This window comes from Thamnophis sirtalis, unplaced genomic scaffold (genome assembly GCF_051295495.1).
Source record: "Thamnophis sirtalis isolate CommonGarterSnake01/CBP01778 unplaced genomic scaffold, rThaSir2_p1.2 scaffold_5, whole genome shotgun sequence".
Taxonomy (NCBI): Eukaryota; Metazoa; Chordata; class Lepidosauria; order Squamata; family Natricidae; genus Thamnophis; species Thamnophis sirtalis.
Window position 1 is genome coordinate 95,688,798 of NW_028261385.1, and position 22,953 is coordinate 95,711,750.

The 22,953-nt window shown below is 41.1% G+C and overlaps 1 protein-coding gene across 1 annotated transcript in view; it reads left to right on the forward strand.

The window, feature by feature from the left end:
• Nucleotides 1–10,308: 10,308 nt before the first annotated feature.
• Nucleotides 10,309–22,953, forward strand: part of PSD3 (pleckstrin and Sec7 domain containing 3) — a 206,040-nt gene continuing 193,395 nt past the window's right edge. Inside the window, exons 1-2 of the mRNA XM_014055021.2 lie at nt 10,309–10,719; nt 20,651–20,762. Coding sequence (XP_013910496.2) covers nt 10,699–10,719; nt 20,651–20,762 — 133 coding nt within the window. The 5' untranslated portion in view covers nt 10,309–10,698. The remainder of the gene's footprint in view (nt 10,720–20,650; nt 20,763–22,953) is intronic.

Genomic DNA, 22,953 nt, shown 5'->3' on the forward strand with positions numbered 1-22,953 from the left:
TTACTTTGTCCTGCACAAGGCAGTTTGAAGTTCCCAGCACGGACAGCCGTTCTTCCTTGGGCTAGCCCCCCTTTCCTTGCAAGCACAAAAGCTGCAAAAATCGAAGAGCATTTGCCAGCAAAACAGTTTCTTCTTTCCTTCTTGCCTGAAGGATAAGAAAACCTGATAAGACGTCAGATGGAAGATCCTCTAAACAGGTACGTAGCCAGGAATTCGGAGGCAGCTGATTTTTTGCTGCCACCACCAGCAAGCTCCTCCCAGGAAGTCATCGATCTTCATTGTTTTGTTGTGGTCAGTATATATTTTTCTTTTTGTAACTATTGAAATGCTCTTCGCAACTTTTTCTTTCTCCCCCCCCCCCGCCTTCTGCTTAAAGAGAACAGACTGGTTTCTCTTCTTTGGTCTCTGCAATATTCTTCAACTAAAGGACTAAAATCTCCCTCTTTATTTTAACAAAAATTGTCTACTATTTGCTATTAAACTCCACTTTGTTCCTCCTAAATCTGAGTCAACACAACAAAGTGGGGGGAAAAAGTACTAATTTTGCTGCTCAGAAGCTTAACGTTTTCGTGCTTCAAAGCTCTGTAACTAAAAGTGATAAGAGTCAAGGCTAAAATTGTTTACCACAGCTGTTTCTTGAGAGCCTTATCGGTACTGGAAGAAGGGAAAAAAACGGAACCTCTCTCTTGTGAAGATTAAAACTACAACGGCAGTAATTTACAATTTGGAACATGGAACAATCTACAGAAGAGGAAGCTTTAATTTTGCAAAAGATTTGGGATGCAATTAAAGAGTTATTCATAATTTTGAAAATTGACAAGAACATAGAGTTTATACCAGAAAAAAATGAGGGAGGTGGAGTTCCAAAAATTGAAGAGAAAAAGGAACACAAAGATAAGAAATCTAATGATTTGATCTCTGAACTAAAAGTGGTTGAAAGCGAAAAAATGGAAGTTTGGAAGGGGGATTTCGATGGCCTGGACCTTTACCCCAAATTTCAAGGCACAAAAGAAGAAAAAAGAGAAAAAAATGATGGTTTCAAAGGAAAAAACCCTAACAGAAATAGGATTGGCAATTAAAGATAAACCAATTAAAGTAGCAAAAGGGCGCCGAGACTATCTGAGAGATCCAATGAACAATAAGGTGCGGAGAGATGTCCATAAAAACTTTACAGAGGAAATAAATAGAAAACTAACTCCACAAATGGCATAAGAAATAAGACTACAGGCCTTCTGGAAGGACACAGGTTGATATATGAAAATTGATAATAAAAAAATAATAATAGTTAAGTTTGATGATTAGTTAGTAGGAATTTAGTAACTCCTTAGATTGCTTGCTTAAATAAATATTTGATAATGGTAACAAGGTATATTTCTATGTTGGCTGGAGGTGAGGAAGCTGGATATAAGTAATAAATGATTCTGTTACAAACATTAATGATAATAATAACAATGATGAAATGATAAAACTTATAGTTAATAACATATATATGTACTGGCTTAATATAAGGAATTTGGATAGAAATTGCAAATAATGATTTGGGGAAAAAAGTTGAGAAATTTAAATAATCAATTTTTATTTTGAATATGTTATAAGGTATAATGTTATTGGATATATGAAAGTAGATAACAAAAAATTAACAGCTTTATAATTAGTAACTAGTAATTTAGTAATTTATAGATGGTTATGCTAAAAATAATTGACAAGGGCAATACATATATGTTGGTTTGATGAGAAGAAAATAGATATAATTTTTTTGTTAACCAATATTAATTATAACAACTAACAATGGAATGATAAGGATAAGGGGTACAGTTAATGATACATACATGTACTATCATAATAAAAGGAACGTGGACACAAATTGTAAACAGTGATTTGAGGGGAGAAAAGGGCTCAGATATTTTGTCAACTAATTTTTGTTTAGAATGTGTTATAAAGGTTTAAGGCTATTGGATGACTTTGTAATAATTAATGAAATGCCATTAGGTGGCTGTTGTTTTTTTTAAACTATGGATTATTCTAAGCAAAAGAACATTAAAACAATTTCAGCTAAATGAGAACTATGATATGTTGAAAGTAAGACATTAAGAACTTTGATATTCGATATGAATGTAAGTAATGATTCTGGAAGAGATGCACGAAAGCTAATTGTAACCAATTGACACACTTTCTACAAGATGTAATGTAAGATGATCATTTTTGTGTGTTGTTTGTTTAGTAAAAATAAAAAAATGTTTATTAAAAAATATTACAGTAAAAAAAAAGAACTGCTTCTCTGAATCATCTGTCTCCCTCCTTCACTGCAGTTGACAAAAGCCAAATACTGTAGAAGATTCATTTTCAAAGAAGTTGCATTTGTTCTTTTTTCCATGTATCCTACAGAAGTGTATTTTAGACACTTTGCCTGGTATTATGAAATTAAATTTTGAACTGAATTTTAATCACAAAGCACAATGCGATTTCCTCCTCAGTTTACCTCATATTTCTAGTACCTCATACTTCTGTCTTGAGAGATGGAAACTGAGTTTCCTCATTGTGTTAAGCTTTCCTTTATTTGGATTGACTAGCTTTGTTTAGCACACTGTTTCCTGGTAAAGATTACCCAATGAGGGTATCCTAATTTCATACCAGATAATATTATTTTTCTTTTCACAACAATATTGCTCCAGGGCCCTTGCTCTTATTTTAACAGTATCTGATTGGCACAACTCCTCAAATAGACACCGGACAATCAAATGTTTTTGTGGTGATTGTATAGGTGCATTTGGCTGCCATTCCATAAGGCTATCTTAAATTTAACAATAACAACAACAAGAAAATATTACACCTACTTCTCCATAAGATGATTTTAATGACATTAACTTAAGATCAGGGTGCTCCTCCCTTCAGATAATCTCCCCTTTAAATCTGTCAGTACACACCCTCCCTTGGCATAGCTTTTTGATGACTTACGACTTGCCTAGCCATGTTGCAATTAAGTTAGTTTGACAAGTACTAAATAGTCATAAAATTCTACCAGTACTTCAGTGTTCCCCAGTCTGATGCTTTCCAGCTCTTGGAGGACAAGTATTGTTAAAAAGTTTCACAGATGTGGTCCTGGTCCTGGTAGCTTTAGTCTCAACATACTTAGAAAACTCCAAATTAAGATCAACGAGCTGAAACAGACTGAAGGTGGTTTGGTGATTATGAAGGATGGCTTAATGAAAACCAGTGTGAGACTACTGTGAAGGAGAGAACTAATATCAGTATAGTCTTAGTATACATAAATGGCATCTTTCTCTCTCTCTCTCTATATATATATATATATTATTTGGAATGTTATATAGCTCTGATTGCTTATTAATATTATTGTGTAACTGGATGTAGTACAGAAACATGATTGAAAACAGATACAGGGAAATAATTTGTACACATATACAGTACCTTTCAGCAACTTTGATTTTTTCTACTCAATCACTAGAATATGATAAAATGTTATTTCTATATTAAAACATCTCCAACTTTTATTATATGATTTATTTTTGCAATTATGGAGGGAGTTATGTGCCATCTGTAAAACATTTGTTCCAATTGCCTCCTTGTCATATTTAATAGCAATCTATATATACATCTTGATAGGTGATCTTGATTCTGTACATGTGTTTCAAATTCTATCATTTGTCTTAAAAAGCTTTCTTTCTTGATGCAGCTTTTTCTTCCAGCATACCTGTAAACATACCAGTGATGGTAATTTTTGCCAGATTTTTAGTTTGTTTCTACAGTCTGGATGTACCATATCAACATACATAATTACACTTGTCTTACAGTAATTGTCTCCAGAACTACATCAGTGAATGGGGAAGAAGGGTACCAATGAGTCTTAATTGTGATGGTTGTATAACATTCATTACCAGGAGTGTAATGCCACAGGCTGCTGGGACAAGAAGTGTGAAGGTGCTATTGCTGTCATGCTACACCTATGATGTTCCCACAGATACAGTAACAGAATGCTGGATTGACGGATTCAATATAGCCTTAAGTAATTAAATTATGTATCCTGAATATAATGTAAAATTTCTATAGAATAGGTATTTCCAATGCATGCAAACAAGAGCTTCCTTTCTTTGATTCCATCATGACCCTAATGGATCATTTCATATCAACTCTCACTTATCTCTACTTCCCATTTGTAACATTACACTAACACCAACATTACTTGCAACATCAGACTAACATTAAAACCTGCTGTAGGGTTTGTACATTTTGACTGAACCAAAGGACAGTGCAGGGATTATGGATTGCATCAGCGTACTTGGCAGAACTGCGAGAATTGTGAAAGTGGGTCAATACATGATACTACATGTGACAAAAACATCAGTAAACAGCCTCTAAAGAGTGAGCACATTCGGGAGAGGTGGAATATACCATTACAGTTAGAAAAGGAAAGTGGCAGGGGAGAAAAGAATGGATTACCCTGTTGGGAATGATTATTAGAAGCCAGGAGGGGGAAAAAAAACATTCTTCTGCAGATCATTTTTTTGCAGTAACAGTTTGAATTTACAAAGTTGCAAAAAAAAAAAAAAAGACTTGTGTACTGTATGAGACAAGTAGTCTATATGCTGAATATTAGTATAATTTAATTTAAGTGATACAAAGCATGTATTCCACGCTGTTCTCCCCATCCCTCTCTCCTGCAATTTTTCGAGTGTTATTCATTCATCTGGCACGCTAGCCTATCTGAGCTGTCATATGATATAGTACTCTACAACACTCTGTCGCCAACCAAATTGCAACCATATGTCTTGGTGTACAGTAAAATTTCCAGATCAGCTTGCCACAGTTCTCTCCATGCGGGTGGCTAATTCACAGCTGGAGGCTAGCAGCAGGATTTGTAAACCAAGATAGAGGTAGACTCCACCCTAGGTTTGAAAACTTTGCCCTGCAGCCATAGTACATAATACACAACTGCTACATTCTTGCTCATATTCCATATAAAACGTTCTGAAGGCCCTTTTATAGGAGTTATAAAAAAAAAATCAAACACTGCAAGTATTGTAATGTTATCAGGAAGAAAAAGGAAAAGCTACTTCATACCCCCTTGTTACTTTTTGATAGTTCATCTGGTCCCTGTAATTGGCTGGAGAAATCATTCATAACCAGCCGGACTAGCCTGTTGGATCTTGATCTTATCCATCAGGCCACTCCTTATATTAACCAAAAGATCTCAAGTCACAATTAACTCCATGGCTTGTCGAATAAGACACAAGACAGACACCTATTAAATCAGTGATGGTGAACCTTTAAGGCACTGAGTGCCCAAACTGGAAGGTGCATGTGCGCGCTCTGCAAGAGGCACAATCTTTTTCTTACGGAAGCTTCTATTTCGTCGTTTGAGGGGAAACCTGTTTCTCCACAAATGTCAACAAGAAACACCATGGAGAAACGCGGTGAACCTGAGCTGGGGTGACAGCATGTGTGCCCAGAGAGAGGGCTCTGTGTGCCACTTCTGGCATAGGTTCACCATCATGGCATTAAATGTTATTTATTCACACATTACACTAAGGCATAAAACATGGACAATCCATAAAACCAAGGTTTATGTGAGCTAGGGCAAAACCAAGCAAATTGGTTTGACTTAGCCTAATATCAACCCAAATCACAGATTTATTACATAACATAATTCAGGAGTAGCTAAGATAGTAACTAAGATTAGTTCATGTATATAAAGTGCCTAATACAGCCAGTTTGGTGTAGTGGTTAAGGCCCCAGAATCTGAGTGATTGTGAATTCTAGTCCTGCCTTAGGCACAAGGCCAACCTGGTGACTTTGGATCAGTGCCTTCCTCTCAGCCCTAGGAAAGAGGCAACGGCAAACTATTTCTGAAATCTTGCCAAGAGAATTACAGGTGCCTGTCTAGGCAATTGCCAGGAATCAACATTTACTTGAAGGCACCTATTGTCAAGCATGGAGAAAATCAAGAAATCTATGTAGTTCAAATTACTGTGTTTCCCCCAAAATATGACATGTCCTCATAATACAGCCATGCCACATTTTCCAGTGGGCAAAAATATAAGCCCCTCCCCCGCATATAAGCCCCCTGGACAACCCCCCACTTCCAGCCAGGCAGAGCGCCACTCACCAACCTAGCAGTATCCTGAAGGTGCCAAGCCGTGTGAGCGCCTGCTTGCCGTCGCCCAGCCCCCATGGCTTGGCGCTTTCCAAATGCCAGTGAATGGCGCTCTGCATGACTGGAGAGGGGAGTTGCGCGAGCAGCTGCTCTGCTCTCACTCACCCGCCTCCCAGCTCACAATGCATGGCCCAGCTGTCATTACGGAGCCAGGATGCCGCCGCCGCGGCTGCCGTTGCTGCCGCCACCATCCCAGCCTGGGTTTTTCCGCACCTTCCAAACCGAGTCTTTCGGCAGTGGCCGCTCTGGGCACACGCTCTATTGTTGTACTCTCTGCCGGCAGCTGGCCCACAATGCTGTGCCCAGCTCTTTGGGAGCCCGCTTGCAAGAGAGCAGCTGCCTGGCAAGCCCAAAACAATAAACCCTTCCCCCATAATAAAGCCCAAGCCATATTTTGTAGATAAAAAGAAAATAAGACCCTGTCGTATTTTCGGGGAAACACGGTAATATAAATGTTTATTGCAAGCTTAGGCTGTCTAGAAGAATCTGAACTACTAATGATCAAAGCAAATAGGTGATAGATAAGTCAATGGAATTTAAGAAGAGCTGTGGGCAGGAAGGAACTCTAGACTGATCACACATTTTGACCACTCCTTTGGGCTCAGCCTGGTCATTTCTTACACATATACACAAACATATTAAATACACACAAAACATGTTTAATGACTGGTCATATACCATAATAAAAATTCATTTATTCATGTAACTCAGTAGTAATAATTTTGCAATGGTTACAGATACTAGAAGACAATTGGATTGTCTGTTACAGTATTGTTTAAAATTTGTAGGTATGAGCTCCAAATGTTTCTAAGTTTGTAGATTTACAACATAATGCATCCTACATTATGGGATGTTAACAGATACACAATTGTAAATTCTTAATATCTGGGTCATTGATAGCCAGGACAATAGCTTTAACATTTCACTTAAAAAAAAACCCTGTAAATGAAATATTAAAATAACATTTACTTTATGACACTCATGTTGGATTTATATTCCTAAAGTTGTAGCTTATGGCATAAGCATGCTCTACAACCTTATTAAATGTGATTTATACAATAAACAGTGGATAAACCATTTCTATATTTAACTTATCTGTTTCTATCTTTACCATCATTTCTTGGAATAATATGTCTGGCAAACAAATCCTGAAAGTCATTTTTATGAAAAAAGAAGGCCTCTTTCAAAAGACAGTATTTTCATATGCCAGAATCGAGAAAATGATGAAGATCTACCCATCCTCTATTTAAAAGATTTCCAATTCATTGTCATGATTTTAAGGGCTTGATTTTCTCTTGATAAGACTCCTTCAGCCACATAGGCTTTTCTCAGTAATTGCCTGCTCGCTCAATTGTTGTCCCCAACACTGTAAATCTGATTAGAAAATGTCAATTAACTTAAAAGAATCTTCCAATGATATCTGGAGAAAAATAGGAGTGTTTATATAGAGTGGTGGGAGGGAAGGAAGTCATATATATTCTTGCATCCTGTGCAAAAGCAGTGCAAAAGCAAGAATCTGATCAAGATTCTCTCCTCCTTCAGCAGCTGGTATGCAGAGGGAGTAAGAGAAAGAGGAAGCACAACGAATGAGAAAAACTGCACATGCACATGTGGCCCAGATTAATCTGTTTTGTGCTCAGAGGCTGGATTCCACTTAAGTGTGAGTCACACTTGAGTCAACAAACCGATGACTTTCTCTGTATGTTGTGTGCTGGGCTTGCAAAATGCAGGAACACACATCTAAGACTGTCTTTTAAATCTTTTATAGATTTATGAGAAAAAGCTAAACCAGGCATTATAGCCAAGGAAAAATGAAGGATTGAACCTGCAATTCTTCTTGGTCAAGGCAATTCTACATCTTTTATTGCCTGGGGCAGAAATGTCATACGAAACCTGGCTTCATTATAATGATCCCAAAAGGACTTTATACTTGAGAGGTGTTTTTTTTCTTGCAGATGGTATACTATTTCCAAGCAAGCCTAAGAAAATCAGACACTTCCTTTGTTCCTCATTAAAAAAAACGCACAAGTGAGCGAGTCCAGAGGTATTTCACGAGAAGAGTACTCCACTCCTCTATTCGCAACTGTCAAGCCTTGTCAAAAATATGCTAGAATAATTTCTAGTGAAACTAACTCTAGGCTATTTGCATATATATCCCTATATAGTTTTGATACTGTGTGCCTCTGACAATTCAGGGACCTTTGCTTGGTTCCATTCAAATGAGTGGGATATAAAAAGATTAATGTATTTCTTTCACACTTGTTGGCGAGATCCACCCTCAATTCATGCTGATTCTTACAAATCACATACTCTCAGGACAAGCACACTCACAGCTGCCTTCTCCAACGCGGTGCACTCCAGACAAGTGTAACGTGACTTCCATAATCCTGCCTGGTGGAACATTTGGGGAACTCTGTCAAGGACCTTGAAGTACTCATATCAAATGATCTAAGTGCCAGAGCTCACTGTAACAGCATTGCCAAAAAGGCATTAAGAGTTGTTAACCTAACTAACTGCAAACCAGGGCATACAAAACCTTTGCTAGACCAATCCTCGAATACAGCTCATCTGTCTGGAATCTGCACTGTATATTGGACATTAACACAAGTGAGCGAGTCCAGAGGTATTTCACGAGAAGAGTACTCCAATCCTCTATTCGCAACCGTGACCCATCAAAACCGCGCTCGACTAAACCACGCTCGACTAAACCGTGTCACTGACGTCATCAACAGACAACTGCCAGCGCGGAGAAAGAAGGGTGCTTTAAATAGCGCTTTGAAAGCAAGCCGATTCAACTTAAGGTAAGGGTTAGGTTTAGGGTTAGGTTTAGGGTTAGGGTTAGGATTAGGTTTAGGGTTAGGTTAAAGGTTAAGTTTAGGGTTAGGTTTAGGATTAGGTTTAGGGGGGTTAGGTTTAGGGGTTAATTTTAGGTTTAGGGTTTACAGCGTGCTTCTGTCTCCGCGCTGTTGTCGCCCTGTTGATGACGTCAGCGACGTGGTTTAGTCAAGCGCGGTTTTGTCGGTGAACCATTCATAACAGAATACCTTATGCCACCAGGCTCGAAATTTTGGGCTTGGACAACCTAGAACTATGGCCCCTACAGTCTGACCTAAGCGTAGTACACAAAATTATCTGCTACATCTGCTACAATGACTACTTCAGCTTCAACTGCAATAAGGTAGGAGCACACAATAAATACAAACTCAAGGTAAACCGCACCAAACTCGATTGCAGAAAATACAAGTTCATCAACAGAGTGGTCAATGCCTAGAATGCTCTACCTGACTTTGTTGTTACATCCTCAAGCCCCCAATAACTTTAACCTTAAACTGTCTACTGTTGACCTCACCCCATTCCTAAGAAGTCAGTAGAGGCATGCATAAGCGCATGTCCCTGTCCTATTGTCCCCATTTATTTGTCCCCATTTCCTGTGTTCTTATTCATGTTCTTATTCCTGTTATCTTGTACATGAGTGGCAAACTAAACAAATAAACAAACGTGTCTCCGTGTGTGTGTGTTTTGTAGTGTAGCCCTTCTGTGAGGTTCCAGTCTGAGGAAGGAGGCTATACAGAATTGCAGCCATAGCGTGTAATTAGTTGAATACACCCCTTACTCCTTTCAGTACGCTCCTATCTAGGGGCCACTATCCCGAGAATTAGCTCCTTCACCCTGCATTTTACTTCATGGCCGCGGGGGGATTCCCTTTAAAAAGAAGGAAAAGTTTCCTTTTCTCTCCTTTTAAGTTAGTTTCCACAGATGCTCAACCACGGACCCCAAAACTTCCCCGCCACGCGGGTGCCTCTTTGCTAAAACCGCAGAGATATCTGACTCTCGCCCTCACAAGCAACTCGCCCGATGGTCCTTTTCGTGGACAAAGCTAAGGGCACCATTGCTACAGCAGCCCCTTCCCGAAAAAGCCGAATTCGGAGTCTCTAAGAACGCGGCGGCGACGGCGACGGCAGCAGCAAAGCAAAGACGAGAACTCCGCTCGGCTTCGGCTCCACGCAAGGCTCGCTTGGCTCCGGGCAGGAAACAGCTTCGCTGCTCCTCAGTGCTCATGTGCGGGCCCTCGAAGGGAAGGCGGCCGAGGGAAAGGCTTCGCACATGCTCAGAAAGGGTCGAGTCGCCGTCCCTCCGGGCTGGGGTGGCTGGCAGCGTCAGGCGAGGCGGCTGCCTCGGGAGCGAAGGATGCCCCCCCCGCGTTGTCATGCCGACTCCTCGCCGCTGCCATCCTTCAAGCCCGTGTGAGCGTGCTGGCGGCGGCGGCGGCTGAGGCAAATGCCGGAGGAGCCCCCAGTCAAGTCCTCAGCCTCGGCTGCCGCCGCTCTGAGCGGCGCTCGGCGGCTTCAGCCTCTTTAACAAAAGGATTCGGCGGCAGAAAGGTGGGAGAAGCAGGACGTCGCGCACGGGGCGCCCAGAGGCAGCAGCAGCAGCCCCCACACCCCGGGCATCCCACCCTCCTCGGACTATTGTTGCAGCGGTCGAGAGGAAAGGCGGGAGGGGGGGGGGGCTTGTCCGGGAAATGGAAGATGGAAGAAAGCGACGATGGGGTAAGGAAAACAAAAACAAAAACCTCGCCTCCTCCTCCTCCTCTTTCTCCCCCTCTTTCTCCCCCTGTGCCTTATGCTTTCTCCCCGCTTGGCTTTGTCACCCGAGATGCCCCCGTGGTTCTGCCCACCCGCGCTGCCCAGGTGTCAAACCGCTTCGATGATGCCACGGACCCCACCCCAAGAATCGGTGTCGTTCCCGACCCCCCCCCCCCCGACCCGTGGGCAAATGAATGGGAGACAAAGACCGAGCCGGCTCTGCCCTTTGCCGGCTTTGCAAGAACTAGGTCTCTTCGCTGTCCTGGTGGCAGCCTCCCCCACTTCCCCTCCCCCCTTCATTTTAAGCAGATTTATGACTTTTGGATGGAGGGCGGCAGGGGTTGGATGCGTGGGGAAGGGATACCTAATCCTGGCTGTAAGAGTGTGAGTCCCATCTAAGGCGGAGAAACCCGCCTTTGGTATTCAGATTTGGCTCAGATGAGCCCGAAGTTAACTCGCCTCCCCTTATAGACTTGTCTACTTGGTAGGGTTGTTGTGTAATGAAGAATGGTGGGAGAACAAGTCAGGATGGTTGCAGCTGAGTTTCCTCTTGGCAAAGAATACCATTATAATCATGTAATCACATATCCTTCCAATTTTGTAGTTCAACCCTGGATTTAGAAACCTGGGATTATTATTATTTTTTTCCTGTAGAACATGTTTATTCTACCTCTCCCCCCTCCCCCCACCGACTTCCATCAAACGAATAATAGTGATGTATTTGGCAGGTTTATTGCAGGAGTGAAAAGGCGGGCATTCTTACCGTGCATTTAAAAAAACAAAACAGTGCCCTGAACTATTTTTGTTCTGTTAATATGCTTTGCAATTTGGAGTGTTATAATGCTAACCTAAAGCATTTTGAGCAGGCTTTAATAAGGCTAATTTCTACCTATCCCTTCAGAATCCTCCGTGGATTAAAAAGTGCACAGATATCTAAAATTTACAATGAAAGTGCTTCAGCAGCCAAAACAAACTTGCAAGTTGACATATTTTTGCATCTCATTTGCTGCGGTTGTCGCTTTGATTTTCTTCGCCTCTGTTTGTTCCCTGATCTTTCACCCTTTTATCTAATTTTAAGAGCAAATCCCATTGCACTTTGGAAGCTTTCTTGTGAGTGGAGAGATGCACAGGATGCGGTGGGCAATTAGGTTTTAAATCTTTTGGGGCAGGACCTGTCTGTCTTTGTGTAGGACCTCAATTTTTAATTACTCACACACACTGTAAAAATGGTTAATTTGTTGAGCGTATGCAAATACGCATTTCCTCTCCTCGCATTTGTGCACGCTGGCTGTACATCTTGTAATCGCTCGCAGGTCTTTGTACATATGGTCTCTTCTCTTTTTTCTGCTTGATTGTGAGCATCTGTCCCTGTTTGTTCTCCTTATATGCAAAGAAGTGTGCGAAAGAGCTTTTTTCCTCTCCCATCTGATTGTTTGGCTCCTATTTTTAATTTGAAAGATCAAACTCAGTTTAACAGATTGCAGCAATGAACTAAGGGAGTTGGATCAATCAAGGTGCTTTCAAATGTTCACCAGTAGTTTTTTTCCTGAAAGAAAGGAAAACTTCTTGGGAACCAATGGTGGCGATGTTGATATTGGGCTCTGTTTTCACAGCTGCTTGGCATTAAGGCACAAATCGTTATTTTAAGGGGGAGTAAAGCATAGATTTCAGCTGATTTCTTGAAAGGGGGAGCTGTGGCTATGGGGCAGGGTTGGGGAGGACTACTGTGGGATTCTGCACTGCAGAAAGAAATGGAAGACCCCAGATTGTAGGACAGAAGGACTGTCACAAATCAGTGAGCTAATACTACATAGTGCCATCTACTTTAGACAACCCGATACTTGCTGGATGTTTCGGAGTTCATCAGGCCAAACGTTGTGAGAGACTTGGGAGTAGGGGACAGACATTTATTTCTATGTATAATGCAGGACTGTAACCAAATGTTCAAGGAATGTTTGATTTATCCCAGCAGGATTCCAGGCTCTCTTCAATATTAAAAGGAGAAATGGTTTGGTTCTTTCCTTTAGAGCAGTGGTTCTCAACTTTTGGGGGTTGAACGATGCTTTCACAGGAGTCATCTAAGACAATTGGAAAGCAAATATTTTTGAAAAAATATGGAAAACATAAAATAATTTTATGGTTAGGGTCACTACAGCACGAGGAACTCTATTAAAGTGTCGCAGCATTAGGAAAGTTGAGACCCACTGCTTTAGAGAATCATTTAACATTTGCTGGAGAATGATTGTCAGCCCTGTGAGGTAGACCAGACCCAGAAATCAAGCCCACAGGAAGATCAGAACTATACTTTAGTAAGTTTGGCTATAATAATAGAATCTTGTAAGCCTGATTATCTGAATCAGGGCGGTATCTGCCTGAACTGCTTCCAAATATTGTCTTGTGTTCCGGGTCTTTAAATATGCACCAGCTCCTTTGTACTCCTAAGTAATGCTTCTTCCATATTCAGGTAATCTTTATTGCCTACTACGCTTGAGTTCCCTATCATATAAGCAAAGGTGAGGTCGTCTTCCATTCAGAAGATTATCTCCTGGTACCTAGATAGAAACAGCTGAAATTTTTTTTGTATGCAGTATGCAGAGTGTGCAGCTTTCACGCCTTCACCACAGTGACTTCCTGATTGTACTTTTAGATGGCAATAGCATGAAAGTGAGTTGCCATTTATCTTTTCCAGGATTGTCTTCATTTCTCAATCTGTCCTACACATCTGGAATGATTATGTGGTCTTCTCTCCATGTCCTGACCAGGTCTGATTATGACTGACATCTTTAGGATACTACACATTGCTTAGGTAGTAATCCAAGATAAAACCCAATGAACAGAACATATCCCACCAGCCAAATCTTTGGCAATGCTGCTAGATGCTGAGTGAGATGACTCCCTGTTGTAGATGTCTAATTATTTGAACATGTGTGCCTATAAGGCAGTGAATGCAAGCATGATGCATAAAAGTAATTGTGGCAAAACCCACGATGACTTTAAAATATGAAACGTCTCTGTTTGCATCCATCTTGGCTGGATCGCACTGAAATCAGCTGATCCCTTGATAATTTGATGCGTGATGGCTTTATTTGGCTTCATTCCTATTGGCATGCACTGTCTGAGTCAGCTGTTAAAAGTGATCTGGCAGAAGTGTTTTTAATCTCTGAAACAGAGGTTGACTGAAGCCCATTTATCAGTTTATAGCAGTACAGGTAGTTGTCAACTTACGACCACAGTTGAGCCAAAAATTTATGTTGCCAAGTAAGAAATTTGATAATTGAGTTTTGCTCCATTTTACAACTTTTCTTGCCACATTTGTGAAGTGAATCACTGTAGTTGTTAACTTAGTAATACGGTTGTTAAGTGGATCTGGTTTCTCCATTGACTTTGCTTGTCAGAATATTGCAAAAGGTAATCACATAACTCTGGACCTTGCAACCGTGAGTTGGTTGTCAAGCATTTGAATGTAAATGGGGGGGGGGGTGCTGCAACAGTCATAAGTGTGAAAAATGGTCACAAGTCACTTTTTTAGTGTCATTGTAACTTCAAACAGCCACTAAAGGAACTGTTGTAAGTCGAGGATTTCTTGTAGTCTAGATTTATTTATTATATTTTTATTCTGCCTTTATTACTTTATAAGTAACATATGGCAGCAAAGCATAGCTAATACTCCTTTCCTCCATCTATTTTTTCACACAACAACAACCCTGTGAGATGGGTTGGGCTGAGAGATCTGACTGGCTCAAAGTCATCCAGCCAGCTTTCTTGGCTAAGGCAGGACTTGAACTCATGGTTTCCCACTTTCTAGCTGGTGCCTTAACCACTACACCAGAGTTAGAGTCTGCTTCACAATCCTGTCTCAGGTAACCCAATTTTACGCAGATTTCTGAGAAATAAATTTGCTTGAATCTTGCTCTGAAGTTGAGTATGCAGTGTGCCGTTTTCATGCATTCACCACAGTGATTTCCTGATTGTACTTTTGGATTCTGTTTTGCACATAACAGCTAGCTTTCCTCAGTCTGAATTATTTTAAGATGTGTACATTTCAGTTCCCATAATTCCCCAGCCAACTTGGCCATTGCTGAACAAAAGTGCACAAATAAGGGGTGGTGTACATATCTATATAAAAATGGCTGTGTGTGTATGTGTGTGTTCCAGCATAACTCTGGAACGCCTCAAGCAATTTCAACCAAACTTGGTACACAGATGACTTACTCTTTGGAAACAAATACTGTGGGGGTAAAACACCCCTAATACCCCTTGGAGGTGTGTGTTCTGTTACGATACAGCCTGTTGTGCCTTCAAATGGATTCTACTGTACTGCTCTAAAATGGGTTCTACTGTACAGCGCAGTGGAGTTGCCATGGTAATGGCTTCACAGTACTCCCCAAGGGGGCTCCCTCTGGTAAGGGAGAAAATCCAAAATTAAAAATTATGTTTGATCCGGACATTTCCCCCCTATAAATAAATACCCGGACAACTATGGGTTATCAGCTAGTATGATATAAAAAGTGAAAAATGGAAAATGCTTAAGCACATTTAATGGGGGAACAGAAAGGTAACCTTCGTTTGCACCTTTTGCAGTGCATGTGATCAGGGAAACTGCTTTCCATTGTGAAGATGATCCCTCCCTCTTCCATAGCTCTTTTGTTTTGTGAAAGATGTAAAGGTTTGTGTAACTGTGTGATTGAAAGTACTGTATATCTCCGGTGTATATTTGACTCAGATGCCATTTTTTACCCTCTATGAGTTCAAATCAGATCATTGGTAGAAGAAAAACCCAACAGCCAGAGACCCAAGTTGATGTCCATTCTTATCAAACTATGTTTCTGTCTCTATTGTGTATACCAGTTTCAAACCAGAAGTTCTTCATAAAATGACAGAACAATACAGGAAGTCAAACAGCCAGGCTGCCTGAAGAAATCTTGTGATTCTGGAAGACTTAATGGAACTTCTAAGGGAAAAACCAGATTCTGATAAAGTCCCAGCTCATTGCTGATTCTGCCAGTTCAGAGGCTGATACAAAGAAAGGAGGAACAATATCAGAATATCTTCCTAGTCCAATAAAAGCCTTACTGAAACAGCAGAATGGAACAAGATTGCATAAAATGGCCCACTTCAAACAAAAACACGATGGGCATCTTCAATAATGAAAAATTACTGTGGTTTGAAAATGCCACTGTGTTTTGTTAACTCGGAGCATTGCTTTGAAGCCTCTTGTTTACTTTGCATCTTATGGTTTTAGACCATAACTCAGGCAATTTTCAAACTTCAGATTCAGCAAAAATAATAATACCTGTCTTAGGCCTGAAGGAATCAAGGTAGCAGTCAGATAAGAAGAACATGGAGAGTGTAAACAATGATTCCTCCAGGATCTATTGTTCCCCTTTTAGAACACAAAGATGATGCGGAAAGAACCTGAAACATTGTTTGGAAAGTTTATGTTACATCTGCATTTACAGTGTCCACTCAAGCATGGCTGAAAAAGAGGACATGAATTGCCTGTAGTAGGACCAAGATGCTACATAATTTTGCCTGGTAGTATCTACCAGGAGTGGGTTCCGGCTTCTTCTACTGCCAGTTCGCTCAGGGATGCGCTTCACGCGTGTGCCCGCTTGATGTGCGCTATGTGCACATGCGCAGTAGGTAATGAAATACTTCTCTGCATGCGCAGAAGCAAAAAACAAGATGGTGGTGCCTATGGCGCTGCCAATAGAACCAATTCAGGGGCGTGGCTGGCTGAGTTACTACCTACTCGGCTGAACTGGTCCAAACTGGTAGGAACCCACCTCTGGTATCCACTAACATGTATTGATGCAAATTTAGAAAACTGACTAAAAAGAGAAATCCAGTGTCCCTGAGAGAAGGCAACTGAGCACTCAATCTCTTGTCCAAGATCTAATAGGGGGAACATTCAATTTTTTTCAACTGACCGTGAACTATCTTTGTATGGGGTAGAGTACAAAGCGAAGACTGTTTTAAAAGAAGCCTGGTGCCATGCCATTATTACCCTGTGCTACAACCGGGAGGCAATTAAAAGAAATAAATTGTACTAAGTTCAGCAGAGCTTATTCTTAGACAAGCGGCCCGGTCTTTGGAACGTTTTCCCAGATAAAAAGAGGCTTTGATATAAATTTCATCCAATGCCACCCAGGCTGGGTTAGGGATGTTGAAGAACTTCAAGTCCTAGACTGATATTGGGAGGTTATAAGGACTAGAATAGATGCAAACAAGGTCAGATTAAATAACTGCACGATGGAATTTACTGTTTGTTGGGGTTTGATCTAGCTTGATCACAGCTCCATTCTTGTCTTAAACTAAAATCTTACTCTTCCTAAAGGAGGCTTTTTGATGTGTGGGTCCTAGTTTGTTCCATAATACCTACTAGAGAAGTTGCTGGAGGTTGTGGCTGAGTGGGAGAGGGGCTTTGCCCAACTTTGGCTGGTGTGCCAATTTAGAGATTGGAATATTTGGCAATAGTCATGCACTGATCTTCTTGTTCATTGATTGCTGTATTGTGCTCTACATAAAACTGCTTTTGAAAATCACTTGGAATTTTTAACCAGACTAAAAGGGGACTGTTGATTTGCTGCAATGAATAAGGAAGTTAACCTTGATATTGATAGGCCAGATCTGTTATACCAAAGTGACAAGAAAAAAAAATGTAATAAATCCCCAAGCTGTTATCTACTAGCAACTTGGCAGACACCTCCCTAAATCACATGAGTATAAAGGGGGTAGAAAGTAAGGCAATTATACTTGCAGGTTTCTGTTAACGATAGCCAGTAAAACTACAATAAAAGTAGCTTTAGCTTTCTTGTAGATCTGATTTCCTGGTTTGGTCTGTATAGTGGAGCTGACTTTGCAACTTTGCAATTTTAATAAGATTTGTATGCCGCCCACTCCCTAGGGACTCTGGGCGGCTCACAACAAAAGCAAAAACATAGAATATTAAAAATACAATTATTTAAAGTAAAATCATCCATTCAATCATGTGGGGCTGGAGTTTAATCAACAGCCCCAGGCCTGCTGGAACAGCCAGGTCTTGGTCGCTTTACGGAAGGCCGGGAGAGTGGTAAGGGTCCGGATCTCTGCGGGTAGCTCGTTCCATAAGGCCGGTGCAGCTACAGAGAAGGCCCTCCCTCGGGGGGCCGCCAGCCGGCATTGTCCGGTCGATGGCAGCCGGAGGAGGCCCAACCTGTGTGATCTTATTGGTCATTGGGAGGTAAATGGCAGGAGGCAGTCTCTCAGGTAGCCAGGTCCAATACCATGTAGGGCTTTAAAAGTAATGACTAGCACCTTGAAGCGGGTCTGGAGACCAATGGGGAGCCAGTGCAGCTCGCGGAGGATAGGTGTAACATGGGTGTATCTGGGTAAATGGGTACACCCATTATCGCTCGCGCGGCTGCATTCTGGACCAACTGCAGTCTTCAAACACTCTTCAGGGGCAGCCCCATGTAGAGTGCGTTACAGTAATCCAGTCTTGAGGTGACGAGGGCGTGAGTGACTATTCGAAGTGCCTCCCGGTCCAGATAGGGCCGCAACTGGTGCACCAGGCGAACCTGGGCAAAGGCCCCCTGATCACAGCCGACAAGTGGTGTTCTAACGTCAGCTGTGGATCCAGGAGGACCCCCAAATTGTGGGCCCTCTCTGAGGGGTGTATAACTTCACCCCCCAGGCTAAGAGGTGGAATGTCTGGACCATCTTTGGGGGGCAACATCAATAGCCACTCGGTCTTGTCTGGATTGAGTGCAAGCTTGTTCGCTCCTATCCAGACCCTGACAGCCTCCAGGCACTGGCATATCATTTCAATTGCTTCGCTGAGTTGGCACGGGGTGGACAGATAGAATTGAGTATCGTCCACATATTGATGATACTTAATCCCGTGCCGGCGTATGATCTCACCCAGCGGCTTCATGTAGATGTTAAATAGGAGGGGGGACAGGACCGAGCCCTGTGGCACCCCATATTTGAGGGGCCTAGGGGTCAATCTCTGTCCCCCAACCAACACCGACTGCGACCTGTCCGAGAGGCAGGAGGAGAACCACTTTAAGACGGTGCCTCCCACTCCCACCTTGCGTAACCATCGCAGAAGGATACCATGGTCAATATCCTTCTAATCAGCTAATGGGATGTAGCAGATTAAGCAGTGACAAAGCTATGCTGTGTTGTGGTCATTGGTTACCAGTGTGCTTCTAAGTCCAGTTCAAGATTTTGGTTTGTTACCTTGAAACCCTTTAATGGCTTGGCACTTAGGTCCCTACAGGACCATTTTTCTCGGCTCTTCCTGTGCAAACCTTTAGGGAAGGACTTATGGAGGATCCCAGCCAGAAAGCATGGTGTTCTAAAGGATAGAGACCAATGAAGATGACTTTGATAGAAATATGGATGAACCATATCTTAGGGGCCGAAGCATCTTTATGTCCAGAACAATGAGGTAATATTTGAAAACGGCTCATGCAGACTCCTCTATGTTTTACTGGATAGAAGAAAGAGATGGTACTGCACAATTTACTACACAGTTATTGTAGTCAATCTCAATAAAAGTAGTTTGAGCTTCCTATGGAGTGGATTTCCTGGTCCGGTCAACCTAATGAGGCCAAAATCAATTTAGGAAGTCTGATTATGTTATATTTTCTCCTCCTTATAGATCAGTGAATTAGGAAAGTGCCTGCTTGGGCTACACATGGCTTGTTCACCACTCTAGTGCTACAGCAGATGAGAGTTGGTAAGGCAGAAAGGGAAGCAGCTTTTCCTTTAAACGCTAACAACCTGTAGTTACCATTACAAAATGCAGTTTACAATTCAGGCCAGGGATGAAATGCTACTGGTTTGGACTGGTTTGCCCGAACTGGTAATAAAAATGCTACTGGTTCGCCTGAACTGGTAGTAAAAAAAATGAAACCGGTTAGTTTTTACGACGATCAGCTGTGACACACGATTTATATTAGCTAGAAAGCGGATTCCACCCCCCACCCCCCGCTCACTGCTCACTTACCTTTGCCAACTTACAATATAAATCTTGGCATTCCCTATTGCAGTAGTTGACAGAGAGTCATCGGTTGTTAAGTGAGTACCTTTCCCAGTCCAAGCCATTCTACTCTTAGTTACTCCCAACCCCCATCCTCAATAAGGTAAGAGACTGCCTCCAACTTCTCTCACTTGCCTGTCTCTCACCCATCTCTGCCCTTTGGGCATCTGTCTTGTGAACTATGTGGCCCTGGGACTGCTTGCCATGCCCCGGGAAGCCTCAGCCTCAGTTCAATGCTGCCTACCCTAGCAAGTGCCAGCTGGCATTCATTTGCTCAGCTACTTTCTCTCCCACTTCCTCATACTGACCTTTTGCATTTTGTGTCCAGCTGAAGCAGAAATACCTTACTGCTTTTGCTGTCTCCTTTTCAGACCTGGTTTCTGTAGGAAAAATTCCCTACATGCAACTTCCTGAACCTTTGGAAAAGCTGCGTTGTCTTCATAAAAGCTGTGTTGTCTTTGGAAAATTTCACTGTCTTTCCAAAGGCTTTCTGAAGACAAGGTACCTCGGTTCAAGCAGTGCTGTCCCTTGGTGCACTCTTTCACCCAGTTGAAGGTTACAAACAGACATTTAATGCTACATAGATGAAGACTTGCTAGAGGAATCCTTCTTCTCAAGACAGTGTGATTAAGATGTGTGTGTTAATTTTAGTGAAAAGCAATAAACTGCAAAAAAAAAAGAAAAAAAAAGGTGTTGAATGCTGCTGGAAATAAACCTTCAAAATATTCTCTTTTTCTCTCTTAGATACTTTTAAAAGCCGGTATATGTATTTTTGAAACTCCTATTTCTGTTGCTTTGAGATGAGGGATTGCTAGTGGGAGGTGCCATGGTGAAATGAACATGTTTTCATTTTATTTCTGTCTGCAGGGAGAAACATTTGTTTGGGTTAATGGTGCATCAGCTCACTCCCAGACTGTTGCCAAGGCCAAATATGACTTTTTATTTGGTGAATCAGAAAATGAAACTACTTCAGAATCAGGTAAGCACCAATGTTTCTACTCGGAGGCCACTTTCACCTCCTCACTCATTATACATATAGTATTATTTTAACTTAGAGCTCATGCTGATTCTGAATTTATGAATTTTATGAGGTAAAAATTTCTCAATCTGGGTGCCTTCCAGATGTGTGGATTTCAATTTCCAGAATTCCAGGCGTTGACCAGGCAGTCGGATATTCTGGTTGCTGAAGTCTCTGCATCTGGACAGCAACCAGTTGGATTAAGAATTCTGCATAAATAGATTACCACCTTTCATCTGTACTACAGAAGTTCCTGTAGTAAAGGCCAGAATTCTGGCTGCAAATTATTGCAGTCGTAAATTGAGTGACCTGACTTGATTTTATGACATTCTTTTGTTTACAACAGTAATTAAGCAAGCCTCTGTGATCCTTAATCGAATTGTATAGTTTCTAAACAAATTGCATGGTCTAAAGTCCAAATCCAGCTTATCCAATGGTGTTTTGTACTGAAAAGCAGCAAAAAACATTGCAAACATGATCGTGTGGCTGTGGGATGCTGCAACGAATTGTAAACGTGAAATGATTGCCAAGTGCCCAAAATGTGATTATGCGACTGTAAGGGTGTCGTGACTATTGTAATGTTGAGAATGAATTGTAATTAACTTTTTTTGAGTGTCATAACTTTAAGCGATTGTTAAGTAATTGGCCATAAATTGAGGATTACCTATAAAGTTGTAGATTTGGATTCAGCAGGAATCCTTGTTAGAGGTGTACTTCTTAACTAGCATAAGCAAAGCACTGAAAGAGTTCTGACTTGTTAGGTTACAGAATTTCCTATTAAAACATCATGTTCATTTTATTCTCTAAAATACATGACTCTTGCCTGGCTAGCAACAGTTAAAAACTACATCACTTCATCATATGCACACATACACACAAACAAATATAGATGGAGTCAGCAACTGAAGAACAAAAACTAGTTAATGTAACCAATGTGCTATCAATGAATGTTAACAGATGTTCAATCAATTTATCTATTTGGGGGACTGAACTGGGCACACCAACCAAAGGCATGTAGAAATTGCTATAACTATGTCCCACCTTAATAACTTTAACAAAGGGCCCATTTGTTAAATAAACAGAAATAAAGCACTATGAATAAAATACACAGAGGAAAACTGCAATAGATCTGGAAGGATGTATAGGAGGTAAATCCACTTACCTGAAGTAGTTTTTATTTAGTTTAAAACATGAAATTGGACCCTTTGAAATTTTTGAATTAACTGAGCTGTTAATTTCCTAGTGTAGTAATAGCAGTAGCCTACTCTAGTTTTTCTCCCTAGAGAAATCATACATTTCCCTAGCCAGCATAGGAGGGAGTTGGTCCATAAAAGTTCCCAAGATTGAGGAATATAGGTCTATTGTATCAATATTTATTCGGATGCTGAACTTCACAGTGGATTTTCAGGAATTCTGGATTGCAAGGCATAGTTTTGTTTTTTATTTATCTCATAATACTGATCTTAAAAGAGAATTAGGAAAAGCTGGAATGAACTGTCATTATTCTACCATTCTTTTTCAATCAGCTAAAGAACTTTGGCTTTGCTTCTAGCCTTAAAACTAGGTAAGGTAATCCTCAATTTGCAACCGTAATTGAGCCTAGAATTATGATAATAACTTGTTATTGTTAAGTGAGTCACCACATGACCGGACCTGATTTTTTGACACTTCACAGTAATTATTAAGTGAAGCAGTCATTAAGTGAACAATGCAGTCATTAAGCGAATTCAATATATCCAATAGTACTCTTTTTGCTGGAAACTGGAAATAAACACCAGGAAACATGGAAAATCATGGTCACAGGACACTGCAAACAGCTCTAAAAGTGAGCTGGTTACCAAGGTCTCAATATACGACATGACCATGGGAGGGAGGTGCAGCCATTGCAACTTTGAAATCAGGTCATCAACACCCCCCTCCCCCTTTTGGGGAATGTCTGTCATTACTTCAAACAGTTGCTAAGTGACTGGCTGTAAATCAAAGATTAATTGTAGATGATTGAGAGATGTTGATGCTGGATGAAAAGATCTGGGAACTTCTATCTAGAGGACCACTGCAATAACAATTGTTGTGGTCTTTTGTTCTGTCTATAGCTGCCTTCTACAACCTATGGAGTGATTCTCGAAATAATTGCAACTGTTAGTTAGTTTCT